General features: G+C 39.7%; 1 protein-coding gene across 1 annotated transcript in view; it reads right to left on the bottom strand.

Moving 5' to 3' along the window:
* The window catches only part of LOC122539626 (rho GTPase-activating protein 23-like), a 266,170-nt gene that overhangs the window by 13,702 nt on the left and 237,968 nt on the right, over window positions 1-14,500 (bottom strand). Inside the window, exon 24 of the mRNA XM_043674624.1 lies at window positions 5,112-5,143. Coding sequence (XP_043530559.1) covers window positions 5,112-5,143 — 32 coding nt within the window. The remainder of the gene's footprint in view (window positions 1-5,111; window positions 5,144-14,500) is intronic.

Raw genomic sequence — 14,500 nt, 5'->3', positions numbered from 1 at the left:
CCAGGCCTTGTTATCACAGTCTGCTATTACATACAACCCATTGTTAGCACCAATAGACCCAGTAATAGCTGTTCACCCTCCTAGTTGGATCATTATCCACTCCTTTCTCTGTCCAAATGTTCTTCTCTCTCTTTGGGCTCTATCCCCATTTAAACCCCTTTAACCCCCCCCCAAATATTGCATATAAACTGACATTTCCTAGCTGCCATCAGTTCTGAGAATGGGTCACTGGACCTGAAACGTTAACTCTGATTTGTCTACACAGATGCTGCCAGAACTGTTCACCTATGCCAGCAAATTTTGCTTTTGTTTCTGATTTACAGCATCTGCAGTTCATTTGGTTTTAATGGAGTAAATTACTGGATGGATATACTAAAAGATGAACACCTTCCTTTCTTTGCAATTACCTTACAATTTATTGTCACCTTTTGACCTTGAAGGGCATGCTTCAAAATTCTCCATGGATTAAAAAAGCATTAAAAAAAAGTTTAATTTATTCTGAGTGCATGTTGATTTGCTATCATTGGATTATTAATATGAAACTCTTGAGTTGCTGATGCTATGGCAGGAGCTATGTAAAATCTGTCATCCTACCTAAATCAAGTCATCTCAGGGCATCTCTTCAGTCAGAATCAATTTCACTAAACAGAATAATAGTAGTATTAACCTTATTAAATGACATTTGATTAACACAAATTGTGGGGCCTCTTGCAGAAACAATTATATTATCTATAACTGCGTGAGAGGGGTGCTGGATGACTAAAGCATGGCTAATGTTGTGCCTTTGTTTAAGAAAGGCTGTAAACAGAGCCTGGGAACTGTAGACCTGTGAGTTTGAGCTCAGTGGTGAGTAAATTGTTGGAAGGGATTCTGAAAGGTAGGATTTGTGCGCATTTGGAGAGGTAAAGCAATGATTAGGGATGGTCAACATGGTTTTGTGCGAGAAAAAACATGTCTCACAAATTTGATTGAGCAAAATTGGTGACACAGTGGACAGTGAAGAAGGTTATCTAAGATTACAAAGAGACCTTGATTAATTGGATCAGTGGGCTGTAGACTTGCAGTTGGAGTTTAATTTGGATAGATGCAAGGTATTGTATTTTGGTAAAACAGACAAGGAATTGTACAATTAAAAGTAGGGCCTTGGGTAGTGTTGTAGAACAAAGAGACCTAGGGGTTCAGGTACATAATCCGTTGAAGTTTGCTTCGCATATTGATATAATGGTAAGAAAGCATTTAGCTCACTTGCCTTCAGTGCTCAGACATTTGAGTATAGGACATTTTGTTGCTGCTGTGCAAGACATTGGTGAGGCCCATTCTGGAGCACTGTGTGCAGTTCTGGTTGCCTGTTTTAGGAAGGATATTATTAAGCTGGAGAGGGTTCAGAGGAGATTTACCCAGTTGTTGCCATGAACAGAAGAATTAAGTTATAAGGAGAGGCTGGGACCTTTTCCCACTAGAATGTAGGAGGTTGAGGGGTGACCTTATAGAGGCTTATAAAATCAAGAGGGGTTTAGATAAGGGATTTCAAGAATAGGAGGCATATTTTTAAAGCCCTCCAAGCCTGTGTCGATCCATATTCTCTATCTAAATCTGCTGTCTATTTTCTAAGGATCTGTATCCCTTTGCTCCCTGCCTATTCACGTATATACCCAGATACATCTTAAATTACTCTAAAGTGGCTACCCCTACCACCTCCGCTGGTAACGCTTTCCAGGCACCCACCAGCCTCTGCGTGAAGAACTTTCCATGCATATCTCTCCTAAACTTTTCCCCTCTCACTTTGAACTCGTGACCCCTAGTAAGTGAGTCCTCCACTTGGGGGAAAAAATTTCTTGCTATCCATCCTGTCTACACCTCTTACGATTTTGTAGGCCTCAATCATGACCCCCCCTCAACTGCCTTCTTTCCAATGAAAATAATCCTAATCTACTCAACCTCTCCTCATAGCTAGCCCCCTCCATTACAGGCAACATCCTGGTGAACCTCCTCTGCATCTTCTCCAAAGCATCCACATCCTTTTGGTAATGTGGCGACCAGAACTGTATGCAGTATTCCAAATGTGGCCAAACCAAAGTCTCATACAACTGTAACATGACCTGCCAACTCTTGTACTCAATACCCCGTCCGATGAAGGAAAGCATGCCATATGCCTTTTTGATCACTCTATCGACCTGCATTACCACCTTCATGGCACAATGGACCTGAACACCCAGATCTCTCTGTACATCAATTTTCCCCAGGACTTTTCAATTTACTGTATACTTCACTCTGGAACTACATCATCCAAGATTCCTCTTCTCGCATTTGTCCGGATTGAACTCCATCTACCATTTCTCTGCCCAGGCCTCCAATCTATCTATATCCTGCTGTATTCTCCAACAGTCCCCTTGACTATCTGCTAATCCACCAATCTTGGTGTCAACTGCAAACTTGCTGAGGCAACCTACACCTTCCTCCAAATCATTTATATACATCACAAACAACAGTGGTCCCAGCACGGATCCCTGTGGGACACCACTGGTCACAGGTCTCCATTAGAGAAGCTCTCTTCACTACTTCTGTCTCTTGTTGCCCAACCATTTCTCTATCCATCCAGCCAGAATACCCTGGACCCCATGCAACTACACCTTCTTTATCAGCCTACCATCGGCAACCTTATCAAACACTTTACTAAAGTCCATGTATATGACATCTACATCCTTTCCCTCATCAATCAACTTTATCACCTCTTCAAAGAATTCTATTAGGTTTGTAAGACATGACCTTCCCTGCACAAAACCATGCTGTCTATCACATAGGATATATACCCATTTTCTTCCAAATGGGTACATATCCTATCCCTCAGTATCTTCTCCAGTAGCTTCCCTAACACTGATGTCAGGCTCACAGGTTATAATTACTTGGATTATCCCTGTTACCCTTCTTAAATAAGGGGACAACAATAGCAATTCTCCAATCCTCTGGGACCTCCCCCGTGTTTAAGGATGTTGCAAAGATATCTGTTAAAGCTCCGGCTATTTCCCCTCTCCCCTCAGAATGTGGGATAGACTCCATCTGGTCCTGGGGATTTGTTCACTTTAATGCCTTTTAGAATACATAAATGTCCTTCCTCCTTATGCTGACTTGACCTAGAGTAATCAAAGATCTATCTCTAAACTCAACAACCACCATGTCCCTCTCCTCGGTGAATACTGATGCAAAGTACTCATTAAGAATCTCACCCATTTTCTCTGACTCCATGCATATCTTTCCTCCTTTGTCTTTGAGTGAGTCAACCCTTTCCCTCATTACCCTCTTGCTCCTTATATATGAGAAAAAGGTTTTGAGGTTTTCCTTAGCACTGCTCACTAAGGATATCTCATGACCTCTCTTAGCCCTCTTAATTCCTCGTTTCACATTGGTCCTATATTCCCTATATTCGTCTGACTTCAGTCGCTTAGGTTATATGTATGCATCCTTTTTCTTCTTTGCTAGTCTCACAATGTCATCCATGGTGCCCTAATCTTACCATTTCTATCCCTCATTTTCACAGAAACATATCGCTCCTGAACTCTAATCAACCTCTCTTTAAAAGCCTCCCACATATCGAATGTGGATTTACCTTCAAACTGTTGTTCCCAATCTACATTCGCCAGCTCCTGCGAATTTTGGTATAGTTGGCCTTCCCCCAATTTATCTCTCTTCCTTTAGGACCACTCTTGTCTTTGTCCATGAGTATCCCAAAGCATATGTAATAGTGATCACTATTCCCAAAGTAATCCCCCACTGAAACTTCAACCACCTGGCCCGGCTCATTTCCTAATACTAGGTCCAGTATGGCCCCTTCATGAGTTAGACTACTTACATACTGCTGTAGAAAACCCTCCTGGATGCTCCTTACAAATTCTGCTCCGTCCAATCCTCTAACACTAAGTGAATCCCAGTCAATGTTGTGAAAATTAAAATCTTCTATCACCACTACCCTGTTGCTCCTACGTTTTTCTATGACCTCTCTTCATATTTGTGCCTCTATCTCATATTCACTGTTGGGAGGCCTGTAGTACTGCCCCAACATTGTTACCACAGCCTTCCTATTTCTGAGCTCTGCCCATATTGCCTCACTGATCGAGTCTTCCATAGTGCCCTCCTTTAGCACAGCTGTGATATCTTCTTTGACCAGTGATGCAACTCCTCCATCCCTTTTACCTTCCTCTCTATCCTGCCTTAGGCATTGATATCCAGGGACTTTTAGTTGCCAATCATGCCCTTCCCTCAACCAAGTATCAGTAATAGCAATAACATCACATTCCCAGGTACTAATCCAAGCACTAATCATCTGCTTTACCTACTATACTTCTTGCATTAAAACAAACGCACCTCAGACCATCAGTCCCTCTGCGTTCATCTGCCACTTCCTGCCTACTCTTCCCCTTAGTCACGCTGAGAGGAGAAGGATTTAAAGAAGCCACAAGGGGGCAACTTTTATTTTAAACACAGAGGATGGTTAATGGTTCGTGTGTGGAATGAACTTCCAGAGGAAGTGGTGGATGCAGATTCAATTACAACATTAAGAAGACATTTAGATAAGTACATGAATAAGAAATATTTGGAGGGATATGGGCCAAGTGCAGGCAGATGGAACTAGGTTAGTTTGGGATTATGGGTGGCATGAAAGATCTGTTTTCATGCTGTATGACTCTATGACTAGCAATTGAGTCTTACTGAATGCAATTATAATGTGTGTTTTAATTACAATTATGTAATTTATGTACCTACTTCTTAAGAAATTCAGAGAAAGAAGATACAGTACTATCAAGGCAAATGAAAATTATGAAGATCGCTCAAATAGTGGTAGTTAAGTTACACCAATCAGGTTATACATAAGATTTTCGGCATCTGAAGATTATAGAAAGATGAAGACTTTTCAGTTTTGACCTTTCTGGAAGAGTATGTTAGAGGCAGTAAGATTTGTCTTGATTTAAATATAGTTAAGATGCATGGAGAGGTTATAGCATGTTAGTCAGTGGGCACATTTAAATTTTAGTAAAAGAAGAATGCTTAGCAACAGTAGCTGCAGTTGCTGGCAGAACAGATGAATAACTAAAGTCTCCAAATATTTTAGTCCTTACCTTAGACTTTGCTGAATCACTTGTAGTTGAATCTGTAAGTTTAACAGAAACAAATGTACATTAGGGCCCGCTTAGCATACTAGTTATCAGTACAACTAACATGGTTAATGGTAAAGGTTAGGATCACAAGACAAAACAATTGTGTCAATGGGCCACAAATAAAGCGGAATGCTGTCATATGGCAATGGACTTCAGAAGTAAATTAAACATTACGAGTAATTATTTGCATTTTCAGTATTTTTTTGCTTTGACAATACAATTGAGGGTTTTCTCCTGAAAATTGGAGGTCAAAGTGCAAGAAATAAATGGTTGACATTAAGGATATCAGTTAATTATCAGAATCAAAAATAATATACAATTTAAGTCACCGGGGAAAAGATGAAATCAGTTGCTACACCTGTGTTTTAAAGAAAGGGTTCCTGCAAGAAATATGAATACAGCCATTTTCTTCCACAATACCCAATAGCTATTTCTAAAAGACACTTCAGCCAAAACAAGAAAATATGAAAATGCAAATGTCTGATTATGCATAAGTAACTTTATTCAGCAAGCATTGTATTATGAACTCCAACACAAACATTCAAACAAGTCCAATGGGAATTAACCATTGTTAATTATTAGATATTTCTCATTTGGTGACTTTGTCAAGGAGGAATTTGCTGGAATGCCATATGTTGAAGGTGACGGACACCTGTATAGCATGTGACTTCTAATTATAGGCAGCACAGAACTATTTGGATGAGTTAAGGGGTAGTAGTGATCCCTCGTGATCTATAATAGCCATTGTTAGAAATGTTCTTTTCTTTGTGTCTCCTGATATTCATTAATCCCTGTACACTAAGGTAAACAAACAATCTTGTCCAAAGTTCAACCAATGTTACTCATGTTGGCTAAAAGGAGATATAGCTGTGTTGAACTCACATTCAACTTTGTTCTTTTGTTCTCTGTCTGTGGGGAAATATCTCTTCTCCATATGGCCCCAACACATCACCATGTGGGATTAAATCAGAGGCTTTCCACAAAAAGTATTAAATTTACATCCTCCAATTTGGTTATTAAATGAGTTAGACTTTCAATGCAATATCCAATCGTGTAATCCAAGGCTTCCTGCAATGTTAGGTAAATTTTCTCTTGAGCCTAAGATCTTCCAATTTTAAAATAAGGTACAATTTTATTCACTAGATAAACTAAGTCAGACACCAGCTGCTAGTTTCCCATTCACCTGATATACCACAATAACTGTAGTCTATTTAAGATCACAACATGCAATATAATTATGTCATTCAGATTTTTTTTAAAAGGTAAATAAATACTCATGCTGTTGATCTGTTGCTGAATTACAGTCTTCATGGAGCCAAATCCCACTATTGACATCAATGGCCTATTTTCTCTGAAGCCTCAACTGAATCATGAAAGACGAAGGGCAGCAACAAGTGCTAGTACAATTCACTGCATTGTGCTAGCCCAAACCATCTAGTAGGCATTGTTTAAGGCCACATGTCCTGTAGGTTCACTAAAAATCAGAATATACTACCTATTAATACACCCAGTGACTGTATCAATAAGGGGGTGAACTGCTCATTCAGAAAATAAAGAACACACTTAGTTTTGTACTGGATAATGGAACACCTCTATAAATAAGAAATAGAAGTAGACCAACTGGCCCATTGAGCCTACTTTGCCACTGAATAAGATCACGGCGAACTGTTTGTCTTTCAAATTTCATGTGTCCATCTACCTCTGATAATCCCTTATTCCACTGTCCAACAAGAATCTACCCACCCCTTAAAAATATTCAATGACTTTATCTCCATGAACTTCTGAGGCAGACATTCCGATTTCTCCTCAACTCTGTCCTAAGAGGTGACACTTCATTTTAAAACAGTGCTTCTGAGTTCTGATTGACCCATAAGAGGAAACATCCTTTCCACGTCCACCTTGTCAAGACCATTCAGGAATTTAGATGCTAACAGCCATCGCTGTTCTGAACTCCAGTAGAAACAAGTCCAGCCTGTGCAAACTATCCAGATAGAAGAACCCACTCATTCTAGGTATCAACCTCCTGAAACCGTTCAGAGGAGGTTTAAAGTGTTTACATCCTTCCTTAAATAAGGAAACCAGAACTGTACATTGTATTTCAGAAGTGGTCTCATCAATGCCCTATATAACTGAAGCATAACATCCTTACTTTTATGTTTAATTTCTCTTGCAGTAAAGGAGAATATCCTATGAGCCTTCTTGAAATATAAGCTGTACCTGCAAACTAACATTTATGACTCATGTACCAGAACAGCTAAATCCCTTCTAATTGCATACACCAAGTGTTAACCTCAAACACAAGCTATATCTTAAGAGTTCAACAGAGAATAGATAATCCTTAGCTCTAACCTACTCTAGCTGTACATAAGCCTGAAGAGAACATAATGAGCTAATATGTCACTTTCCATCTTCCAGATCAGTCATCTTGTAGCCTCTTCAAACGAGACTATCAATTTAATCCAGATTTACGCAGTTTTGCTCAGTGGGTCTATTCCAGTCAGGAACTGGATTGTAATTGTTCAAAACTCCTTTCACATTAGAATGAAATTATTTTCTTATTGTAAGGCTCCAACAATCTAAGTAGGGTTCAAACTCAGATTCTGGGAAAAACACTGATGTCTTAACTAACCACCACCCAGTTCCCAGGTTTAATATCAACATAAATAGGAAACCGAATGTGCTGGTTAAATGTAAGTTAAAATTACAACTTCATAGCACTACTTGAAGATATTTACCTCAGTACAAGCCTTACTAATTCTCAGCCTTCAATGAACTAATAAAATCCAGCCGAGCAATTTCTTAAAAGTGTGTATACTGTATAAACACAGAAATTCATTCTAATTATTGCATGAAGTTGTAGGAAATTTGACTGAGTTTGTTATGCTACTGCATGGGTAGAAGAGGAATTTGTTTAAAGGAATTTTTTTCAGAGCCATAGTATTCAGGTTTCTTTGGTATTTTGGAAGTTATTGGAAATATTGACGTATTTCTGCAAGTATGAAGTCTCAGTAGGTAATGAGCACATTAGCAGTCCTGAAAATGGCTAGAAGTATTTTAATATATTTCACAGATCCTACAGGTATAAAACATGTTCTTTTTGGACACAAGATTCTGTATATATCCTCCGTTTTTAAATGCATCTTTTAGTTTCTCTATGCACAAGTTAAACTAATAGAAATGTTATAACAATGTATTTCAAATTATTTTTATCACTTTGGGGCTGTAGTCTGGATACTGTAAAAGAAAGTAGGGTAATTTAACTAACCAGCTTCGTTAGATGAAATTTGGAAAGCATATGGTCCTTTCCAGAGACTTCCCTCAACAAACTAACCAAGATCAGGTATCTACTGTAACCATTGAAATTCTTACTGTACCACAGTTTAAGGTTTCTTTTTTACTGAAGAATCCAACTTGCTTTCTTAAGTATTTATTGATTTATTAGTTTACCCAAATTTTGTTTCAACGTTTGAGGATTCAAAGTCAGGCAATGAAATGCTGGGGCATAGAAAGCAAAGCTGCCGATAGAATGAAAAAGTGTTAACATCAAGATTTCACACAGCAAGTATGAAATGTGGAGAAAATTACAGAATTATGGCAGAGTGTAAACTACATATTTTTTTCAAAATCCAAAACTAAAATTCTACAAGTAGTTTAAATCTATGATTGTCTCTTTTAAAAGATTGCTCCATGTAGTCAATTTTTTCTTTTAATTTATTCATTTTTGTGGAATGCAGGCATTGTTGGCTGGCCAGAACCTATTGCCCTTCCTTAGTTTCCCTTGAGAAAGTAGAGGTGAGCTGCCTTCTTGAATTGCTGCAGTCCACCTGCAATAGGTTGACCCACAGTACCCTTAGGGATGGAATTCCAGGATTTTGACCCAGTAACAGTGAAGGAATGGTGATATATTTCCAAGAAAAGATGGTGAGTGGCTTGGAGGAGACCTTGAAGGTGGTGGTATTCCAATATATCTGCTGCCCTTGTCCTTCCAGATGGTCGTGGGTTTGGAAGGTGCTAAGGATCTTTGGTGAATTTCTGTAGCAGTGCATTTTGTAGATGGTACACACCGCTGGTGGTGGAGGGACTGGACATTTGTGTATGTAGTACCAATCAAGTGGCTGCTTTGTCCTAAATAGTGTCAAGCTATTGAGTGTTGTTGGGGCTGCACTCATCCAGGCAAGTGGGGAATGTTCCATCACACTCCTGACTTTTGCCTTCTAGATAATGGACAGACTTTGGGGAGTCAGGTGATCAGTTACTTGCCGCCGTATTCCTCGCTTCTGATCTGCTCTTGTTGCTGTTGTGTTTATATGGTGAGTCCAGTTGTGTTTCTGGTCAATGATAAACTCCAGGATGTTGATAGTGCAGGAATCAATATTGGTAACACCTCTGAATGTCTAGAAGTAGTGGTTAAATTGTCTTGTATTGGTGATGGTCATAGCCTGACATTTGCTTGGTGCAAATACTACTTGCCATCTGTCAGCCCAAGCCTTGATATTGTCCAGATCTTGTTGCATTTGGACACGGACTGCTTCAGCATCCGAGGAGTTGTGAATGGTTATGAACAGGTTTGCTGATGATTGCACAATCCCCACCTTTGAACTCATGATGGAGGGAAGGTCACTGATGAAGCAGCAGAGGATGGTTGGGCCAGTAACTCCTGCAGAGGTGCCCTGGACCTGAGATGACTGACCTCCAATAACCACGACCATCTTCATATATGTCAGGGATGACCCTAACCACCAAACAGTTTGCCCTCAGATTTCAATTGATTCGTTTTGTTAGGGGTCCTTGATAACATACTCAAGTCAAGTGCAACCTTGATATCAAGGACTGTCACTCTCACCTCATCTCTGAAATTCAGCTCCATGTTTGAACCAAAGCTGTAATGAGGTCTGGAGCTGAATGGTCCTGGCGGAACTCAAACTGGGCATCACTCAGCAGAGTGTTGCTGAGCAGGTGCCACTTGATAGGGCTGTTGATGTCACCTTCCATCACTTTACTGATGACCGAGAGTAGATTGATGGGACAGTAATTGGCGGGGTTGGATCTGTCCTGCTTTTTACGTACAAGACGTTCTTGAACAATTTTCCACATTGTTGGGTAGATGTTAGCATTGTAACCTAACTAGAACAGCTTGGCTATGAGAGCGGCAAGTTCTGGAGCACAAGTCTTCAATACTATAGCCAAAATGTTGTCAAGACCCGTAGTGTTTGCACTTTCTAGTGTCTCCAGCCGTTTCTTGATATCACATGGAGTGAAGTGAATTGGCTGAAGACTGGTCTCTGTAGAGACGAAAAGAAGGAGAAGGCCAAGGTGGATCATCCATTCAGCAATTCTGGCTTAATACTGCTGCGAAAGCTTCAGCCTTATCTTTTCCATCATTGTTGAGCTTCCTCCTCCAGTGAGTTGTTTAATCGTCCACCACCATTCATGACTGGATGTGGCAGAACTGCAGAGCTTATATCTGATCCATTGGTTGTGGGATTGCTTAGCTGTATCTAACATTTGCTCCTGCTTATGCTGTTTGGTATGCAAGTAATCCTTTTTGGTAGCTTCACCAGGTTGCCAACTCATCTTCAGATATGCCTGAGCTGCTCTAGGCATGCCCTCCTGCACTGTCGTTTGAACCAGGGTTGATCCCTGGAGTACAATTCTGCTGCTATTGATAGCCCACAGCTCCTCATAGATGTCCAGTTTTAAGTTGCTAGATCTGTTTGAAGTCTGTCCCATTTAGCATAGTGATAGTGCCACACAACATGATGAAGCTAATTGTCAATGTGAAGGTGTGACTTCATCTTCACAAGGGCTGTGTAACGGTTACTCTTACTGATACTGTCATGGGCAGATGCATCTGCAGCTGGCAGACTGATAAGGACAAGGTCAAGTATGTTTTGCTCTCTCATTGGTTCCCTCATCACCTGCCGCAGACTCAGCCTAGTAGCTATGCCCTTTTGGGCCCAACCACTCTTGGTAGCAGACATTGAAATCCCCAACTGGAGTATATTTTGTCCCATTGCCATTCTTAGGACATCCTCCAAGGGTTGCTCAACATGGAGGAATAATGAATCATCAGCTGCGGGAAGACAGTACATAGTAATCAGCACTGGGTCTGTCCTGCTGGTGGGACAGGATATTCCCAGGGATGATGATGGCAGTGTCTAGGACACCAAATTAATACAAATACATCAAATTACACTTGATCACGCACCAAAAGCAGAGGGAAACATTCTGCTCTTAATATCTTTCCTTTTCCTTAACTGTTTGTTTGTTATATTGAATAAGAACAGATATAAGAGGCTGAACACTCAGATGCAAAACAATCCTACTACAGGAGGATAGCTTGCCAGAAGTCCTGAAGAAATTATTTGAGGATTGGGAACAAGGATTGAATAAAATCAACTTAAGTAAAACATCGCTAATGAGGAAATTAATGGAACTAAGAGTGACAAATCCCAGGTCCTGACTGTTTCCATCTGAGGGACAAAGCATCAGTAGAAGAGCATCCTTTCAGAAGTGTTCCCAAAAGTATCCACTTGGGTAGAATCTCACTGTTTCCACGTCTCATTGATTTCAAACATCATCTTAATATGATCCATGATATCAAATATGAGGATCTTATTAGCCAAAGCAGCAAGTATATCACAAGGCATGTGTAGTTACACAAACCTTTCACTGCAATTACCTGCATAGACTCTGTTAACCTTAACATAGCATGTATTCTCCTGTTCTGATTTTATGGACAATTCAATAATAAATAATCCTACAAGTCTATTGATATAGTTTACACCCTGCATGAAATGGCAACTGTAGCTTTAGTCATATGGAAGAGTGGGAAAAGACGGGTGTTCTGGAATACAATCTGGTGCATCAACAATAACTTACACTATAAAGAGCACTAGTAAGATTGATCCAATTATCTGAATTTTGATAATGATAATGGATAATACTGTCAGATATTATAGTGGACAATTGTGAAACTGCATGCATGGAACGCAGAAACATTTAAAAAGCATATGTGGTGCAATTTGTTCTTTAGTAAATGGTGCAAGTGAAGCAGCTAGAGAGTTGTGATGTTTCATTTCCTGCCACCACAAATGAAAATTGGAATTCAAAGCAATATCATTTGTTGGTTGGAATCAAGGCCCGAGTTATGTGGTCAATGACAGGTTTTACTTTTCTATTGATTATAGTTTGTTTTTGGATAACGTGAATTTAGAAACTTGAGCATTTTGTGAATCACATATGTATTCATGTCCGCCATACAAGTTTATCTTAATACACTACAGACTCAGGACAAAGTTTCCATTTGAGTCAAAGCTTAATCAGGTCAACATTTCGAATTTCAGGTGAGTGTATAATGGAGAAAGATACTTGCTGAGGCAAAAACTTGGTAAAATCACTCATTATGTAGCAAACTCTGGTGAAAATAAATCTGTATGAATTAAAGTAAAAGGAAAATTACAATGTTAAGGACCTGTCAATGGTGTTCTTTATTAATTTGTTAACTGGCATTGCACACAAATGTTGCTTATCACGCATAAACTCAAGTCTAAGGCACACTCCCAACATAAACAAGCGTTTCTTTATAACTCAACAATGCAACAGAGGAGCCAAATCATACCCGGTTTATTTCTCCATGACGTCTGCTTTAGGAATAAGAGACAGCAGAAAAGATTTTAACAAAACAGCCAACACACAGAGGAAATTGGAAAATTGTTTTGAAAACAGGGCTTTTTAACCTGTAACTCCTTATCAAGTTTGTGCCATTTGAAGTTAATGCTCCTGCACTCTTGAATATAATGAGCTAAATGCCCTGTCAAGATGCCTTTACACAAATTATTCATAGTTTGTTGGAAGGTTGCCTGAATAATCCACACTTAGGGTCTGGAAGATACATAACAGCTGGGGAGGGCAGCCCTGAACCAATACGTACCTGCAATGTTTAAAGGGGAAGGAGTGCGGGGGAGGATTTCTGTTTGACTTACCTCTGTCTTTTCCATATTTCTACACCAAATGCCCATCAATTACACCTGCTTCCTCACTGTGCTTGCAACTACACACTGTTTGGCAATGTGGTTTCCTTCTTATATTTGATCATCCTATGTATTCTTTGTTAAAAATTACAAGGATTTGGTGATTCCACTAAAAAATTAAATACTTTTTAATAAATTGATAGAAAAATGGTGTGTTATCTGTGGTGGCCATATTACTATACTACTAGTCTGTGGATTTATATTCCAAAACAGCAAGCTGAATTCCACTATGACAATTTTAAAATTTGCATTCAATTTAATAAAATACTGGAAAGTGACCATGAAGCTGTCTAATTGTCATAAAAACCCGGCTACTTAGCTAATGCTCTTTAGGGAGGGAAACCCGGTGTCTGTTCACAATTGTCCTATATGTAGCTCCATATTAATCCAATACTGGTCTTTACCATACCCTGATACAGCTCAGCAAGCCATTCAGTTTATCACTGTTATCACCAGTAATCCAGAGACCCAGGTAACATACTAGGGACCAAGGTTTGAATCCTTCCACGACAAATGGCAAAATTTACATTCAATAAAAAAAAAATTAGAATTAGAAATCTAATGATGAGTATGAAACCATTATCAACTATCATAAAAACTCATCTGGTTCAATAATGTACATAAGGGAAGGAGAATTGCTGTCCCACCTGGTGTGTTCTACATGTGACTCCAACCCATAGCAAAATAATTGACTCTTAATTGCCCTCTAAAAAGGCACAGCAAGTTATTCAGTCATACCTACTACTAGAAAATCTCAAAAAAGGAACAAAACTGTAAGTTCACTTGGCGTCAACTAAGGCACCGGAAATGGTCAACATAGCCCTGTGGACCTGACAGTTCTCCTTACAAACATCTGGGAGGTAGTGCCAAATTTTCTCTCAGACCTTTCAAGCAACAACCGGACATAGTCATTATCATGGAATCATATCTTACACCCAACGTCCCAGCAACATCACCACCATCCCTGGTTATGTTCTGTCTCACTGGCACAACAGCAGAAATGGCAGCACGTGTATGCAGCTGAGTGGGAATTACCATGGGAGTCCTCAACATGAGACTCTGAGGTCTCATAGCAACAGGTTAAATCTGGAAGAGGAAACCTCCTGCTAATTACTATGTATTGTGCTCACCCCAGGTTAATGGATTTGAGGGTGAAACGGTGGTATGGTGGTAATGTCACTGAGCTGGGAATCGAGAGCCCAACGGGTTCAACCATAGTCAATTATTATAGAAAAACCTGTCTGGTTCACTATTTCCCTTTAGGGAAGGAAATCTGCCATCCATATGTGTGACACCAGACCCACAGCAATGTGGTTG

This window comes from Chiloscyllium plagiosum, chromosome 33, assembly GCF_004010195.1.
Source record: "Chiloscyllium plagiosum isolate BGI_BamShark_2017 chromosome 33, ASM401019v2, whole genome shotgun sequence".
Classification (NCBI taxonomy): Eukaryota; Metazoa; Chordata; class Chondrichthyes; order Orectolobiformes; family Hemiscylliidae; genus Chiloscyllium; species Chiloscyllium plagiosum.
This window is presented reverse-complemented; position numbering and strand designations above follow the sequence as displayed.